The 17,608-nt window shown below is 43.9% G+C and overlaps 1 protein-coding gene across 4 annotated transcripts in view; it reads left to right on the forward strand.

The window, feature by feature from the left end:
* The window catches only part of ELP2 (elongator acetyltransferase complex subunit 2), an 85,645-nt gene that overhangs the window by 33,176 nt on the left and 34,861 nt on the right, over nt 1–17,608 (forward strand). For all 4 annotated transcript variants that reach the window (XM_053243871.1, XM_053243870.1, XM_053243872.1 and 1 more), the window contains 5 exons: nt 2,260–2,360; nt 3,750–3,881; nt 10,222–10,371; nt 11,070–11,258; nt 11,947–12,016. In XM_053243871.1, the coding sequence (XP_053099846.1) occupies nt 2,260–2,360; nt 3,750–3,881; nt 10,222–10,371; nt 11,070–11,258; nt 11,947–12,016 (642 nt within the window). The remainder of the gene's footprint in view (nt 1–2,259; nt 2,361–3,749; nt 3,882–10,221; nt 10,372–11,069; nt 11,259–11,946; nt 12,017–17,608) is intronic.

The following is a 17,608-nucleotide window of genomic DNA, read 5'->3' on the forward strand; positions in this document are numbered from 1 at the left end:
GTTCCCACATCAGCCCTACCTGTGCCTTAAGCTCCTCCTCAGGCATTCTCTTCTGGCCACCTGAGGTGGTGGCCAAAGAGAAGGCTTTTTCAGTTGCAGCACTCCAGTTATGGAGCTCTCTCCCCACAGAGGCTCACTTGGTGCCTATGGTTCTATCACTTTGGTGCCAGGTAAGACTTCTTCATTTTCCTTGGCCTTTTAAGATTTTGTTCTTTGACCATCTGGGTTTTGTTTTGTTTTTGTAATTGTGATTATTTGTATTTTAATCCATAAATTGCCTTTAGAATTTGTTTGAAAAGCAGTGTGCAAATACTTAAAATAAAGAAGTAAATATGCACATCCATTGCTACATGCCTGTTCCCACATCAGGGAAAGGGAACTTGGCTTGGGGTTGCCCTGTTCAATGCCAGGCCTATGCTTTCCATCACATCTGGTTCACCTTGTATACATAATGTAATGGTATTGGTGTGTTGCTGCTGTGTGCTGTAACTACCTGTAATGTCCCAGGAGGGGACTTGCTGGAGTTAACTGTTATGTTGGCAGCATTGTTAAGCACACTTAGGACTAACCAGGGTTCCCACAACCCAGGTTCTGTTCCATTCCTTATGTTTAGCTTTTATGTTAGATGCATGTATTTAAATGTATTGATAAACAGAAAAACAATTTTAACAGACAGATTAATAAAAAATGTTCATTGGCAGTATCAAATTATCGTTCACATCCTTGGCTGAGCAGGTGCACCTAGTTGGTTAACATCAGTGCAGATGTAACTGCTGTTAGGCACAGCTGTAGGAATTTGCATTTCAGAAGGGAGAGGTGGAAGTGAGAAATGCATGACCCTACAGCCCACTCTCAATTTGCTTAATTGCTAGTACTGTGTTTACCAGCTGTTAGGGATGTGTGGCTTTGTTTCTTCACTCCTATTATATCCTGCTCTTTTAAATATAAAAATCTAGCAGTAATTAAAGTGGCCTTCAGTATTTCCAGATCCACTACCCACCAGTGTTCCCTCTAATAGGGATTCCCAGATGTTGTGGACTACAACTCCCATAATTCCCAAGCAAAAGCCGTTGCAGCTGGGGATTCTGGGAGTTGTGGTCAACAACATCTGGGAATCCCTGTTAGAGGGAACACTGGTACCCACCTTTAACACCAACATTGTTCTCACTTCTAATATTTTTTCTCTTCACTATATATTATTATTATTTCTATACTGCTTTTCAGTTGAAAAATTATCAGAGTGGTTTACACAGAAACAGAAGTAGATAGTTCCCTGTCCTCAGAGGGCTCACAGTCTAAAAAGAAGTACAAGGCAGGCACCAGTAACAGCCGCTGGTGGAATGAATAGAGCCATTTGCTCGCTCTCTGCTGATTATAAAGAAAATTGCCACTCTTTGTCCAGTTATATTTTTTCTTCTGTCTTTTTCTTTTGACTCTTCTATTCTAAAGATGGCTGTGCCTCTTGCCAGTGCAGCCCACTTTATATAAGATCTCAACCTACAACATGCCAGTTACGGGTCACGATTCACCAGTTTTAGTGAATCATACAGTGGCCCATTCCAAATAATGAGTATACCTTGCATGTTTTTTGTCATTTTTCCTCCTTCATATTAACGATCAGGGTTGGATTTTTGCAATTTCCAATGTGGGGGAAAAGAAGCCAAAATAACATATGCCAGGGCTACACAATTTTGACTCTCTTACAGATGTTGAACTAAAACTCTCATCATCTCTGACTATAGGCCATGTGGCTGAGTTGTGGTCCAACAACAGCTGGAAGGCTGAAGTTGAGCAGCCCTCTCATATGCAAATGCCATCTTGTAAAATGATATACTTCCCAATGTACAGGACATAGGAACATAGGGAGCTGCTATATACTGAGTCAGACCACTGGTCTATCTAGCTCTGTTTTGTCTTCACAGACTGGCAGCAGCTTCTCCAAGGTTACAGGCGGGAATCTCTCTCAGCCCTATCTTGGAGAAGTCAGGGAGGGAACTTGAAACCTTCTGCTCTTCCCAGAGCGGCTCCATCCCCTGAGGGGAATATCTTGCAGTTCTCACACATCAAGTCTTGGTCCAAGCATGCTTCTTGTAGTGCTATACATAGCAGCTAGGAAATGTTGCCCCTCTTCAGCCTGGCACAATTTGTGTTCTACATCATGCTACTACAGAGCCATGTTCCTGCTTTTCCTCACACACCATTTAATAAAAGTGCATTCTGTCATGTTACAGCAGGGCAATTTTTTATCTTGTACTGTAGATGGCAGGATGGAACAGCCAATGAGACTGCTCTCTGCTTCAATGGACAAAACAGTGATCCTGTGGGCTCCTGATGACGAGTCTGGGGTGTGGCTGGAACAGGTAGACATGATATTTACATTTTTCCTGTTTCTTTTAAGTGTGAGTATTTAAGTAATGAAGTTTAAGTCAAATCCAAGTCCAAAAGAATTCAGACAGAAAGTGTGTTTGTCACAGGAAACTGCCTTTACAGTGAGGAGGAAACGAGGAACAACATCATGCAATATTTAGAAGAAAAACAGACAAACCTATTGGATGTATTGCTTGTTTTAAATAAATACACACATCTCCTGGAATTCAGCAGTCCATTTTTTTTTTTAGCCCTAGAATTACCACAGATATTCAGGTAACAGTTGGGTCTGATAATGCACATATCCCAAGAGGCAATGACTTTAAAAACAGTAACTAAAGACTGCTCTGATTCTCATGGAAATAAAGAATAATGGAACTCATGGAGCTAGAATAAATTTGTTAAATGAACAAACGAGCATCTGGTACACCAAAGCAGCTGCACATGGAAGTCCTGTTTAGGTGTTATGGCTAATGGCCATTGATAGGCTGTCCTCCGTGAATTTGTCTAATCCTTTTTTAAACGCCAGCTAAGCTAGTAGCTATTGTCACACAGTGGTCCTGAGCAGATGTCATGCTGACTCCCTGCAAACCATCATTTTGCAAATTGGGAGCCAGTGTAATGAATACATGCTTGCTTCCGCTCCCTACTCTGGAGTTATTTGTTTCCAGCCTTCCTTTCCTAGCACTAATTATGGCTTTGAGTTACATGTGCACTGATGCACATCATGGTTCTTTTGTAAATTGGAGATTGTAATCCTGGTTTTAAGTGGGTTTGCAAACCATGGTTATGAGGGAACCTGAATTGCATTAACTATTATACTCATTAGTGGCATGTGTTAATGCAAAACATGGTTAATACTGGATCGGGCAGGGAAAGGGGAAATTGTGTTCATGAGCCTAGCTCCTGATTGGCTTACTGCAGAATATAGTTTGCAGATGTTGTGTCTGTCCTTGGCTCTTGTGGCAGTAAATTCTATAAGCTGGATAGGTATTCCGTGAAGACGTACTTCCTGTTTTGCAAGCTCCCTCTGTTGAAAAGCCCCATTAGACATTTTTTAAAAATGAGATATGTTACCAGTAAAAATGCAGGTGTTTGATTCTTTTCACTCCTGCAAAAACATTCGTATGTTTAAAAATTTGACGGCCTCTCTGTATGATGCTTGCAAAATCTGTCAGTGTGCCTGAACTGAGGTTTCTTAATTCTGAAAGAGCATGACCTTTCTGTTCTTTAGGAAACACTTTAAAAATTTCTGTTTAGACTTGATATTGAACCATAGATGAGGTTTGGTTAATTTGCTTAGATTTACATCTTCAGCCATTAATTAGTAGAAAAAAGGCTGGTGCCTGACTCATGTGTTTTCTATCCAATTTTTCAATCAGGTCCGAGTAGGAGAAGTGGGTGGAAATACACTTGGGTTTTTTGACTGCCACTTCAGCCCAGATGGCTCAATGATTCTTGCTCATGCTTTCCACGGAGCTCTGCATCTTTGGAAACAGACTTCAGCAAACAAGGCAAGATAGTTTATTTCTACTGTTAGATTAAAACGTGTGTAATAAATGTCATCTTATTTATTTCATTTAAAATGTTTATATCCCACCCCTCCAGTACACTACTCCAGGGTGACTTACAACATTAATAAAGTAGATACTATATAGAACAATAAAAATCAATACAATAAAAGTTAATAAAATTTTAAAAGTTAAAAGACCGGGCTAAAACTATATGTAAAAGTTACAAATTTTAAATGTTTCAAATTAAAAGTCATAAATAAAAAGCTAAACTTATAAAAAATAACCATTATGCGGATGACACTCAGTTCTACCTATCTTTTAAGTCAGCAGACAGCGGGGAGGCAGTGGATGCCCAGAACCAGGGTTTGGAGGCTGTTCTGGGCTGGAGTATCAAGCTGATGCTTAATCCAGATAAGATGGAAGTGCTCTGGGTTGGTAAAACTGATCATCCGAGTAGTGAGGTAAATCTGGTCTTGGATAAGGTTACACTCCCCCCTAAAAGACACAGTCTGCAGTTCAGGGATGCTTTTGAATCCGATGCTGTCTTTGGAGGCACAGGTGGCGGCAGTGTGCAAAAGTGCTTTTTACCAGCTATGGCTGGTATGCCCGCTGCGACCCTACTTGGAGAAGTCAGACCTGACCTCAGTCATTAATGTTTTGGTGACATCCATATTGGATTACTGCAACGAGCTCTACATGGGGCTGCCCTTGAAGATGGTTTGGAACTTCAGCTGGTCCAGAATGTTGCTGCAAGGTTGCTCATAGATGCAAGTTGCTTCATGAGTGTCACACCCATCCTGCGGCAGCTTCACTGATTACCGATTTGCTTCTGGGCCAGATTCAATGTGTTGGTCGTAACCTACATGGCTTGGGTTGGGGGTTACCTGTTGGACTGCATTTGCCCATATGAATCTGCCACGGCCCTCCGCTCAGCATCTCAGGCCCTGCTCATAGCCCCACCACTAACAGAGATCTGGTTGGCGGGAACTAAAGACAGGACCCCTTTGGTTGTGGCCCCTCAGCTTTGGAACACCCTCCCGGAAGAGCTTCACTATGCTCCCTCCCTCAGTGGTTTTAAAAATCAATTAAACACACATCTGTTTAAAGAGGCTTTTTAATGTTTTACCTGCTGCTTATATCTGGTAGTTTTTTTAGTTCTTTGTTTTTAGCTTTTAACTAATAACTTTTAATTTGAAATTTTTAAAATTTGTCATTTTAAATGTAGTTTTTAGCTCTTGTCTTTTAATGTTTAATTTTATTAATCTTATATTTACTTCTATTTTCTTAATGTTGTGAGCCACCCTGAGCAGTAGTGTACTGGAGGGGTGGGGTATAAATATTTTAAATAAATAAAAACTAAGAAACTTATAGCAAGTGGGCGGTGCTTTTTGCTCACTGGATATAGCAAAATGTTAATCTATTCTGAACTCTGGCTCCCCTCCCCCCACTTTTAATACTCTAATTAGTACTAAACAAGAATAAAGAAGCCAGGATGACCAAAGTGCACCTCTTGAACTATTGGTAGTGAACAAATAAATATGTGAAATTACCATCGGTCTGGTTTGCCCATTATGGCTTTCTCCAACCACCACCAGTTCTCCAAACCAGATAGAGCTTAGAAAAAGCCATACTACCCAAACTCCTTTTAAGTAGGGATGTGCAATTCGATTCGACCCTAAATTGATTCAGGTCAAATTGGGGGCAATTTGCTGATTTGAATTGCCCTTAAAATAGAGGGCCCAATTCAGGGTCAAAGAGAATCACCCCCAATTTGACCCAAATTGATTTGGGTGTTTTGAGTGCTATTTTGAGGCCCATTTTGCTGGAAAAACGGGCCTTAAAATGGCACCCCCCTGGGAGAGCTGGTCTACCAGTTGGGGTCACTGTTCCCTCTAAAAGGGATCCCCAGGCATTGTTGATTACAACTCCCAGTATCCCCAGCTGCAATTGCCTTTGCTTGGGGATTGTGGAAGTTGTAGTCAACAACTTGTTAGACGGAACACTGCTTGAGGTTGGGAGGTAGACTAGCCCTCCACTCTGGACTTTGTGTGTCTGCCCGCCTCAAAGGACTAGTCTACCAGGTAGACCAGTCCAATGCGAGCAGACACACTAAGTCCGGATTGGAGAGCTGGTCTACCTGCCAGCTCCAATTAGTAGACCATCTCTGCCCAGAAAAAAGCTTCATTTTGAGGACTGTTTTCCCAGTAAAGTGGACCTCAAACTGTTGCTCAAATGTTGCTCATGATTCATCAAGACAGCCAGCCAAGCTGACTGTTTTTGACAAATACATTCTATGATTCTGTGATTCGATTCCAGCTTGAATCAAATTGCAGAATCTGATACGTGCACACCCCTGCTTTTAAGAAGCCGGGTTCAGTCTTCTGTAAGTGAGCAATGACCCCTCCCCAAGGTGCCAACTAGTGGGATGGGTAGGGTGCCATGGGATGTGCATCCAGTTACTCTTCTAGATTGGAGTGCATTGTATGTGGGACTACATTTGAAGACTGGAAGCTTCAGTCAGTTCAGAACACAGCTGCTAACAGGGACCAGGTGTTGGGCTCATATTTCCTCAGTATTGAGAGACAGCTCCATTTTATTTATTTATTGTTGCATTTATATACCGCCTTTCGTTAAAAGACAACCCCAGGGCGGTTTACAAAAGTTAAAACATACAATAAAAAGACAATAAAAATATTAAGCTAAAAATATATATAAACAAGCCAAATTTAAAATCTATAAAATACAAGCATAAAAACAATACACCAGGTAAAAACACACAGAAGCAGCAGTAAAAACGATTGTGTAAAAGCCTGGATAAAAAGCCAAGTTTTAACAAGCTTTCTAAAAGCCATGATAGAGTCTGAGGAGCGAATGGCCCCTGGGAGAGCATTCCAGAGTCTGAGGGCAGCAACAGAGAAGGCCCTGTCCCGAGTGCACGACAGCCGGGCCTCTCTCATTGTCGGCACCCGGAGCAGGGCCCCCTCAGATGTCCTTGTCAAGCGGGCAGCAACCCTTGGGAGCAGGCGGTCCCTCAAATACCCCGGGCCCAAACCGTTTAGGGCTTTAAAGGTCAAAACCAGCACCTTGAATTGGACCCGGAAACGAACCGGCAGCCAGTGCAACTCTTTCAGAATGGGGGTGATGTGCTCCCAACGGGCAGCTCCGGATAAAACCCTAGCTGCCGCGTTTTGCACTAGCTGCAGTTTCCGGATATTCTTCAAGGGCAGCCCCACGTAGAGCGCATTACAGTAATCCAGCTGTGACGTGACTAAGGCATGGGTAACTGTGGCCAGATCTGCCTTCTCGAGAAAGGGACGTAGCTGGTGCACTAGCTGAAGCCGTGCAAAGGCACCCCTGGCCACCGCCTCCACCTGAGCTTCCAAAAGCAGAGCCGGGTCTGGTAGTACCCCCAAGCTGCGTACTTGCTCCTTCAAGGGGAGTTCAACCCCATCCAGAACTGGTAAAATCTCCTCATCCTGATTGGCTCTCCTACTGACCAACAGTACCTCCGTCTTATCCGGATTCAATTTCAGTTTATTAGCCCACATCCAACCCATCACGGCCTCCAGCCCCCGATTCAGGACATCCACCGCCTCCCTAGGATCAGATGACAAGGAGAGATAGAGCTGAGTGTCATCTGCATATTGCTGACAACTCAGTCCAAGTCCCCGGATGACCTCTCCCAGAAGTTTCATGTAGATGTTAAACAGCATGGGGGACAAGACCGATCCCTGCGGGACCCCACAGGCCAATGGCCACGGGGCTGAGCAGTAGTCCCCCAGCACCACCTTCTGGACCTTCCCCCCAAGAAAGGACCGGAACCACTGCAACGCAGTGCCTCCGATTCCCATACTCGAGAGGCGGCCCAGAAGGATACCATGGTCGATGGTATCAAATGCCGCCAAGAGGTCCAGCAGAACCAATAGGGACGCACTCCCCCTGTCTAGTTCCCGGCATAGGTCATCCACTAGAGCGACCAAGGCAGTCTCAGTCCCATAACTGGGGCGGAAGCCAGATTGAAAAGGGTCCAGATAATCCGTATCATCCAAGACCCTCTGCAGCTGGGACGCCACCACACGCTCCATCACCTTGCCCAAAAAGGGAAGGTTAGACACAGGTCTATAGTTATCCAGGTTGGAGGGATCAAGGGAGGGCTTTTTTAATAGTGGTCTTACCACCGCCTCCTTGAGGCACGATGGCATCCTGCCCTCCCTTAATGAAGCATTAATGATCACCTCCAGCCATCTGCCTGTCCCCTCCCTGGCAGCTTTTATTAGCCATGAAGGGCAAGGGTCAAGAGTGCACGAAGTCGCCCGCACACTGCCCAGGATCTTGTCCACATCCTCAGGCCGCACCAACCGAAAAGAATCCAACACAACGGGACCAGATGGTACCAGAGGCATGTCTGCTGGAACTGCCAAAACTCTGGAGTCCAGGTCAGCACGGATGCGAGCAACTTTATCTGCAAAGTGACAAGCAAACTGATCACAAAGAGCTGTAGATTACTCCTCCCCCATTGTCTGGGGGGATGTGTGGAGCAAGGTTTTTACCACACGAAGCAGCTCTGTTTGTCTGCACTGAGCAGACGCAATGGAGGCGGAGAAAGCATTTCTTCGCCGCCCCCACCTCCATGGAGTAGTCCCTAAAATGGGCTCTAGCCCGTGTTCGGTCGGATTCGTCACGACTCTTCCTCCAGTGTCGTTCCAGCCATCGTCCGAGTTGCTTCATTGCCCTAAGCTCCAAGGAAAACCAAGGAGCAGATCGGGCTCCACCAAGCTGGAGAGGGCGTTTAGGAGCAACCGTGTCAACAGCCCGGGCCGTCTCTCCATTCCAGAGATCAACCAGGGCCTCGACAGGGTCACCTGCTCTGGACACTGGAAACTCCCCGAGGGCCGTCTGGAATCCAAGTGGATCCATAAGCCTCCGGGGGGCAGACCATCCTAATTGGCCCACCACCCCTGCAGAGGGCAGACGGAGCAGTCAAACTAAAGCCCACCAGATGATGATCTGTCCATGACAAGGGAGTTGTCTCAAATTCCCCCACCTCCAGATCATTTATTTCCCGGTCGGCAAAAACCAGATCCAGAGTGTGTCCTGCCACGTGGGTAGAGCCGATACCAATTGAGACAGGCCCATGGTTGCCATGAAATCCTGAGCTGCACCCACTGGGGGGGCCTCAGCGTGGACATTGAAATCCCCCAAAACAATAAGCCTGGGGGAACCCAAGGCCACCTCCGAGACCACCCCCGCCAGCTCAGGTAGGGAGACTGAAGTGCAGCGGGGTGGTCGGTACACCAGCAGAATCCCCAGCCTATCTCGGAGGCCCACCCTCAAGGACAAACACTCAAAATTCTGAGATTGCCTGACTGGGCACCTGGAAACGGGGAGGGTCTCTCGAAAGATGACTGCGACGCCTCCTCCCCGACCCTCGAGGCGGGGCCGCTGCACAATCTGGAAACCTGGAGGACAGAGCTGAGAGAGACCAACCCCGCCTAGCCCATCCAACCAGGTCTCCCTCACACATACCAGGTCAGCACGCTCATCCACGATCAAATCGTAGATGAGAGAAGTTTTTGCATTAACTGACCTGGCATTCAGCAGCAGCACCTTAATCCTCGAGGGAGTGTTCTCAGAGCTCCCTAGGGTCAGAGGGTTGGGAGAAGGGCCGGGAAAAGGAACAGGCCTCAATTGCCTGGACCGTTTCCCCCTGTAACGGCCTGCCCAATGCCCACCGCCATACCTCCCTCTGCCCGCTACCTGTGATATTGCTGCCCCCACTCCATACCTACTTTTTCGCTCTCCCAGACACATCTCCCCAGACTAACCCACCACAGCTTCTTGGCTTAATAAAAACCAGAACCAGACTTATGCTATCTCTTGCTTGCTTCTTGGTTGCAGGAAGAAAGGTCTTCTGGGCCCCAGGCAGCTCGCCCCACGGCTGAGAGCCACAAGGACGAAAGCCCTTGGGCCAGCCTGCCCTATATAGGAGCAGGGCCCAGCCACAGCAGCAGCAAAAGCCCAAGGAGATCCTACATACCTGAGGAAAGGTGGGGCAGAGGCAAAGACAGGACAGTCAGTGCCCCACCCAAGCTGTTCCCTTCTTTCTTCTTCCCCCATTGGCTCTTGGTTCATTTCCAAGCACAATGCTTTGATTGTCGGTTTTCATTGTTCTGTATTTTGAGTTTTAACTGTTAAATGCCTCCCTAAGAGCACCTAGTTGTTGAAGGGGTGAAAGAACATAAATCTGTTACATAAACGTTAGTTTTTTGTATTCTTTTGCAGCTTTCCATATATTTCAGTTCAGCCATGGACTAATATACTGATATTCTTGTTTCATCAGAGAGAATGGGCTCCAGAAGTAATGATTTCAGGGCATTTCAGTGGTGTGCAAGATGTAAAGTGGGACCCAGAGGGAGAATTTATCATCACAGTTGGGTCTGATCAAACTACAAGAATCTTTGCTCCCTGGAAAAGAGAGAATGAAGCAGAGGTATGGGTTCTTGCTTTTGTTTTTGCAGGCTTACAAAATATTTTCCAGTAAAATGTGAAACCTGAAGAATAGCTTGTCTCAGATTTCCCAAAATCCGTTTGCCCTCTTCTCTGAGCTGCAGTTTGCTACTGTATTACCACAGTATTGCTGAGGAGTAAAAATTTTCAGCTCTTTTATTGGAAGAAGTTGTTTAAAAATAACCTCTTGCTGTCAGTAGACTTCCAGCTAGATTTAATTGTGTCATTGTTCATGTAGCATTCTGCTACTCTATTATCTTTCTGGGTGAGCAATAAAGAATGTTAGAGAGAGAGACTTATCTCAAACTATAGTGTGGTGGATGGAGATGAACTTGGACTGTAATAGACACATATGCTTGTGTGAGAGCTGAGAGTTCCAAGTCTGTTCCTTCCTGCCCCCATGAAGGGAATTCCAGCAATCTGTCTTCATTGTTCAGAAGTGGCAGAAGATTGCTGGTGTTCCCAGTGAGGTTGTGATGGAGGAAAGCATGTTGATTGTGGGAACAGGATGAATGTTGTGTGTGCAGGGGGAAAAAACAATTTTGCAGCAAAAAGTTATAGGATTCTATTTGTAAATACATCTTGAGTCGACATCAGATTTATGGGGCTAAAAGTTCTTGGATGTTTCTTTGCTGCAAACTGCAAGAGGGTGGCATTCAGTTCAGTGTTTTTTTTTACTAGGTGTCCTGGCATGAAATGGCCAGGCCTCAGATTCATGGATATGACATGCAGTGTTTAGCAATGATTGGGAGATTTCAGTTTGTGTCTGGAGCAGATGAGAAAGTGCTTCGAGTATTTACTGCACCTAAGAATTTCATGGAAAATTTCAGCAGCATTTCTGGCATCTCTCTGGATAAACTGTTTTCTGGCGTAAGTGTATATTTAGTTCCTTTTAAAGAAGAAAAATTGAGTAGTGTCTTCTGTATTATAAATTTTAGATTGGACATTGCTAAATTCTTGAACATATAAAGCTTCCATACTGAATCAGACCATTGGTACATCTAGCCTAGTATTATTTGTATGCAATTCTCCTAGGTCTAGGGCAGAGGTCTTTCTTGGGCCTATTACCTGAGATCCTTAATTGGAGGTATCACTGAGATTTTGTGAACAAGCCAAAGTTATAAAAAAACACTGATGCTACAACATATTTATAACACTTATTATATTGTTTTTTAGTCTGAATAGGTTTTTATGTTGTTGACCTTTATTGTATTTCTTTATTGTTATTACATTGATATATTGTTGTTAATCTCACTGCTTTAATATTGTAAAACAAATAAATACATCTAAAATTTAAAAATAAAAAAAATAATTTTTAGACTACTACACGTGATCTAGAAAGCTGGAACATGAGTGTGAAACCAGTGAATGTCTAGTATTTGTATTTTTCTAATAACTTGGATAAAATGTACACTAAATTTCAAGTGTCTAGCTCATGGAAGGTTGGACTAAAAACCATGCCAAAGATCACGGAGATTTTCAAAGTGAGTGAGGTGAATACTTTTGTTTAGAAATGGGGAAAAAACCCAATTGATTATGTGTAGCATTTTCTTTGTAGCAAATGATTGAGCTTCCAGAAGGTGCCACTGTACCAGCATTGGGGTTGTCCAATAAGGCTGTCTTTCAAGGTAATATGTGCGTGTGTGTGTGTGCATGTGTGTGCGCGCGCACGTGTGCTAATAAGATTTGTGTTGCTGATTCAACGTTTGCAGGGTCCTCTCACTATTGAGAGGCAATCGGGCCCCCTATCCGATAACAATAGATCTGGACCAGGGTTCGACCATGATTGTGTTCTAGCCAAGAAACAGCTGGTTAAGGAATTTCATTTATTTAGAGCAAGGAACCCTTCAACATCTTCTCAGTCAGTGATGGCCTTGAAAAAACAGTACAAAAATTTGATTAGGGGTGTGCACGGAACCGGTCCGGCACTGGGGTGGGGGGTTCCAATTTAAAAAGGGGGAGCTTTACTCACCCCTTCCAGTAAAAAAGCGTATTTCTTGTAGTAATTGGGCGGCAGTTAACTTTAGCAAGCGGGCGGCGGGAGAACTCCCTGCCGTCCGCTTGCCTTGCCGGCTGGGCTGCAAATGGCTCCTAGGAAGCCTTTCGCGCACGCGCGCGAAAGGCTTCCTAGGAACCATTTGCAGCCCAGCCGGCAAAGGAGAAGGGGGACGGCAGGGAGTTCTCCTGCCATCCTCCTGTAATGGGGGGGGGGATATTTGGCAAGAAGGGGGCGGAGGGGAGGGGGGAACCCCCTAATATGCACAGGGGGCGGCTGCCAGCCGACGGGGGGGGGGCTTGCTTAGCATGAAGAGGGCGGGCGGCAGGGACTTGGAGCGATCCTGCCGCCCGATTATGCCTACCAAGGAGGAGCCCACGGCCAGACTCGGAGATTGAAGCGGGCGGCACCCTGCCGCCCAATTACTACAAGAAATACGCTTTTTTACTGGAAGGGGTGAGTAAAGCTTCCCCTTTTTAAATTGGAACCCCCCACCCGAACCAAAACCACCCCGTGACCGGACCGGTCTGGAGGCCTTTAGAATGGCCTCCGAACCGGTCCGTGCACATGACTAAATTTGTTTCACCATAAGAAAAAACTGGCAATAAAAGAGTCCTGGCACCTTCTGATCCAGGCCTCTAGGCTGAAAAATTCCTCTAGATTCTGGTCGCTAGTCAGAGGGAGTATAAGCCCTAAAACAGCCCAAGATGATTGTCTGATTCCACCTGGAATATGGGAATCCCACTTTTGTGCCCACTTTATGGCTGTATCAGATGGTCCCAAAATGAGAGAAGATACGGTGCATCCTCCCATCCCTGAATGGTCCCCTGTTACTCCTGGGGAGATTAATAAACTGGTTGGGCAACAAAGTTCTGGGAAAGCACCTGGAGGTGGTTTTGTCCCTCTTGAACTGATTAAGTCTATTTTGGCATGGTGGGCTCCAGTATTAGCGTCACTCCTTACATCAATTAACCAAATTGCATGTACGTATGCATTAACCAAATTGTATGTACGTATGCATGATTGAGGCTTGTCTATAATTATCCCCATTTTTAAAAAGGAAACAAAACTGACCCAGCTAACTGCTAACTATAGAGCAATTAGCCTTCTCTCCGTAATTGGTAAACTTTATGCCAGACACTTACATAGGAAGCTCCTTGACTTGTTTGACCGAGAAAATGTACTGGCAGATGAGCAGGCAGGCTTTAGAGCTGGACGATCTACTCTTGACCAGGGCTTAATATGAGGCATTTAATTAATAAGTATAAGAACAAGCTGAGGGGTGCACTCTGTGCCACCTTTGTTGACTTTAAAGCAGCCTTTGATTGCATTTCTTGTGATAGATTATGGATGAAATTATCAAATTCTTCAGTTGACCAAAGGTTGCTTTTGTTAATTAAAAATCTTCACAAGGGCTCCCACTTAAGAGTGCGTTGCAACCCACATGGCCATTTAACAAGCCCAATTAGTGCTGAGAGGGCGGGGTGGCGGGGTCAGGCAGGGTTGTATATTAGCCCCACTACTGTTTAATTATTATTTATTTATTATTTTTATTATTATTATTTATTAAAACTTTTATACCGCCCTTCCAAAAGGCTCAGGGCGCTTTATATTAAAACACCCATATATTAAAACATCCATATATCAGTAACATGGTGGATAGACTTTCTAATCTGGAATTTCATCCACTAAAATTGGGCAGTAGACATTTATCCATGCTCTATGCAGATGATGCTGTGTTCCTGTCACCATCTTTGGTGGAGATGAGGAAAATGTTGAGAGCTTTGGCTGACTATTGTCATGAAAACCTGCTTTCCATTAATCATCAGAAGACAAAGGTCATAATGTTTGCCAGGAAACCCATTTTGCACAAATGGCAAATTAATGGGGTTAGTGTAGCCCAGACAACCCAATATAAATATTTGGGGGTCATTTTCCAGGTGTCAGATAGCTAAAAAGAACAAACTAATTGTTACAAATGTTTAGAGATCAACAACCTCGATTTTGAGATTCTTTTTCTCTTCTGGGGGTAGATATGTTCCAGCTGCCATCAAGGTTTTTCAAGCCAAGGTTGTTCCCCAGCTTCTTTATGGCTCTCAGATCTGTATATACAGTGATTTCTGTCCACTTGAGAGGGTCCAGTCTAAATTCCTTAAGGCTGTCTTTTCAATCCCCTACTGTTTGTCAAATGCTAAGTTTCGTTTGGAAGCGGGCTTGTCAAGCTTGTAGTCCTGTGCCTGGACTTATATCTTCAACTTTTGGTTGAAATTGATTTATTGCCCTTCTGGCCTAGCTTGCCCAATTTTTAAGGATGAACATCCCGCTGATTGGATGCATCTAATTTACTGAAAAACTAAAATCATATGGACTGTCAATGGAATATCTTCTCCCTCTGGGCTATGATAACGCTATGGTGATCCTTAAGAGGCGTATTATTGATATGGAACACCAGACAGATTTAAGTCAGGCGCCAAGCCTTGCAAGACTTGGAGCCACCATTCCCTCACAAAAACCAGCTACATACCTGTATGACCTGATATATCCAGCACACAGAAGAGCCTTGACATTGGCTCAACTGGATGTGCTGCCCTCTGCAGTACTAGAGGGTAGGTATAGGAGAGTTCTCTATTTGGAGAGACTGTGCTCTTGTGAAAGTGGGAATATTGGGACGGTTGGCCATGTGCTTCTGTATTGTTCTTTCTATTGTGAGCAGTGTTCCAAATATATTGCTCCTCTCATTCTTAGATACCCTGACAATTTGAATGAATTTTATATAAACTTATTTCTTTCTGATAAAGACACTTATGTCTTGCACTCAGTAGCCAAATTCTGTATGGCTGCGATTAAAATTCGCTCATGGTGTGTCAGTTTTAACAGACAATTTTAATCATCCCTCCTTTTTCTTTTTAATTTTGTTTTATCCTATATATATTTATCTCAGTCTGCTATGTAACTGATTTTACATGTGTATATGCATGTATGTGTTTATATTGATACCTCCTCAGGGTAGATTTATTTGTTCTGGGTTGTGTATTTGATCAAAGATTGCAATAAACTGAACTGTTATAATATATATAGATTTGTGTTGTGTATGTGGTTGCAGGAAAGGCAGATGGATGGTCCTAGTTTGTACTGAAAGTTGGGTAATAAGGCCTTTCCCCCCCTATTTGTTGCCAAGCAATAATTTAGACTCTGGCTACTCTCTATCTCGGGCTAATAAATTAACCCAGGGCCCTTTCTCCTCATGACCAGATTTCTTATTTGCTTTTGGCTGTGTCTGGTCTGATGCTATAAGCTGCTTTATAGAATTTGATCATGAACAAAAACACATCAGTAGTTTGTCTTGAGGAAATATGGCAGTTTGTTTTATAAGTTTCTGTGCTGCTCTTCATCCAAGGATACCAGGGCAGTGTACAAAATAGAATATATTAAGATAAAAATACAAGCAAGCACAATGAGATCCACATTATAATAAAAGTAGCAATAGTTTTGCTCTTGTATACTGTACCTGAAGCCTTGTCCATTGCTTGAACTTCATTTTTTGTTTTGGAGGGCATGAATTTACTGCAGTTGGCTGATTTGTCAAAACAAATCAAAGTAAATATTTCTAGCAGAATCACATGATTGATAGACTGAAACTGGAAAATAATGGGGCAAAGCAATAACAACTCGGTGCACTAAGATCAATAACTAAACAGTGGAGAATTATCAGAAGCTAATTGCATCTGATTTTCCTGGTAAAATCCTTTTACTGAAGTGCTTGTGGGTGGTGTCCAAGATGGTTTATTTGGCGTATTCATTTATTTCCTTACTGCAGTTTCAGGGGAATTGCAACTTTTTGAATTGTAGTTACGTTGCTTTAATAAAATCAATGTTGAAGGATGTTTTTCTGATGATGCCAATTGAATGAGAGGATCAGGAATAGGTTACTTTCCTTTAGCAGGCTGTGAGAGAGATGATATTGTAGCTCTTTCTTTCACAAAAATGCCACCAAGACTCTTGACTGCCATACTGTGTAGCTGCTTCATGTTGGCACATATTTGGTTAGCCAGTTCAAATGGCAGCAGTTCCAGCACATGTGAAGAAGGGAGTGGTGTGCTCAGAGCACACCTGTTGGGACACCCTCCATGGACATTCAAACACCTTCCCAGTGCATCCCTTTATTCATTTGGCCCCTGCTAACTGAGCAAAGAGACACCTTTTAAAATGGTGATTCTCTTGTATGTACCAGGGGGAGAACAACTGGCCCTATCCAGCCCCAGCACAGCATCCTTCCAGTGGCTGTTGCTGGTATCTGCCTTGTGTTTCTTTTAGATTGTGAGCCCTTTGGGGACAGGAGACCATTTTATTTATGTATTTTTCATTGTAAGCCGCTTTGTGAACTTTGTTAGCGGTATATAAATATTTGTCGTCGTCTTCGTAGTTTGGTGTGTGTTGATCCTAATGGCTCCTAAACACATGCTCCAAATACTTGTAGGGGCCCTTTGGATGCACAACCCCCACAGCCCATCAAGGGATGTTCTGGGAGGGCATCAGGATGTCTGTGGAGGATGTTACAATGAGTGCACTTTTGGTGTGCCCATGCTTCATGTGTGCTGGGGCTACTAACATTTGAATTGGCCCACTGTTATCCGGTTTTGTGATGGCCCTATCATCTGTTCATAGTCTACTCTTTGTCACAAGTTTCTGTGTGGCCATCAGATTTTACAGGTACTTGTCCATTTTGTGCAGTGAATTATTATTGTATTTCGGTTCATAGCCTGCTGCACCACGGAAACTTGGCTCTTACAAAGTGGATGACAGGTTGATGGGAGAAATGCCTGAGAACTTGGGTGCTATGTGTCTGCAAGCTTTCTGATTTAGTAAAAATTTCTTGAACACAACCAGTTAAACTCTGTGAATGCCTCGCAATGTACTTCATGACTCACACCCATAGTTGATGGCTGGGTAAACTTATTCTGTTGTGTATATTTTAAGCGTTTCCTTTTTAGAATGAATCGTCTTTCCTTTATTAATAAAATTTAGTGCAATTGTTATGAAACTGCAAGCTGCATTTGCTACAGAAATAGGCCTTGAGCTCAAAACGAGGGTCTGACAAATGCCAGAGTGGAGGCGCAGAGGCATTGATACTTACAGCGTCCTCAGCCTTCCACTTCTGTTTCAGTGGTGCAAGAAGAAATGCTGATGATTGAGTTAATTTTACATTATACAGCAGAACACTAGA

The sequence above is a fragment of the Hemicordylus capensis genome, chromosome 4, assembly GCF_027244095.1.
Source record: "Hemicordylus capensis ecotype Gifberg chromosome 4, rHemCap1.1.pri, whole genome shotgun sequence".
NCBI lineage: Eukaryota > Metazoa > Chordata > Lepidosauria > Squamata > Cordylidae > Hemicordylus > Hemicordylus capensis.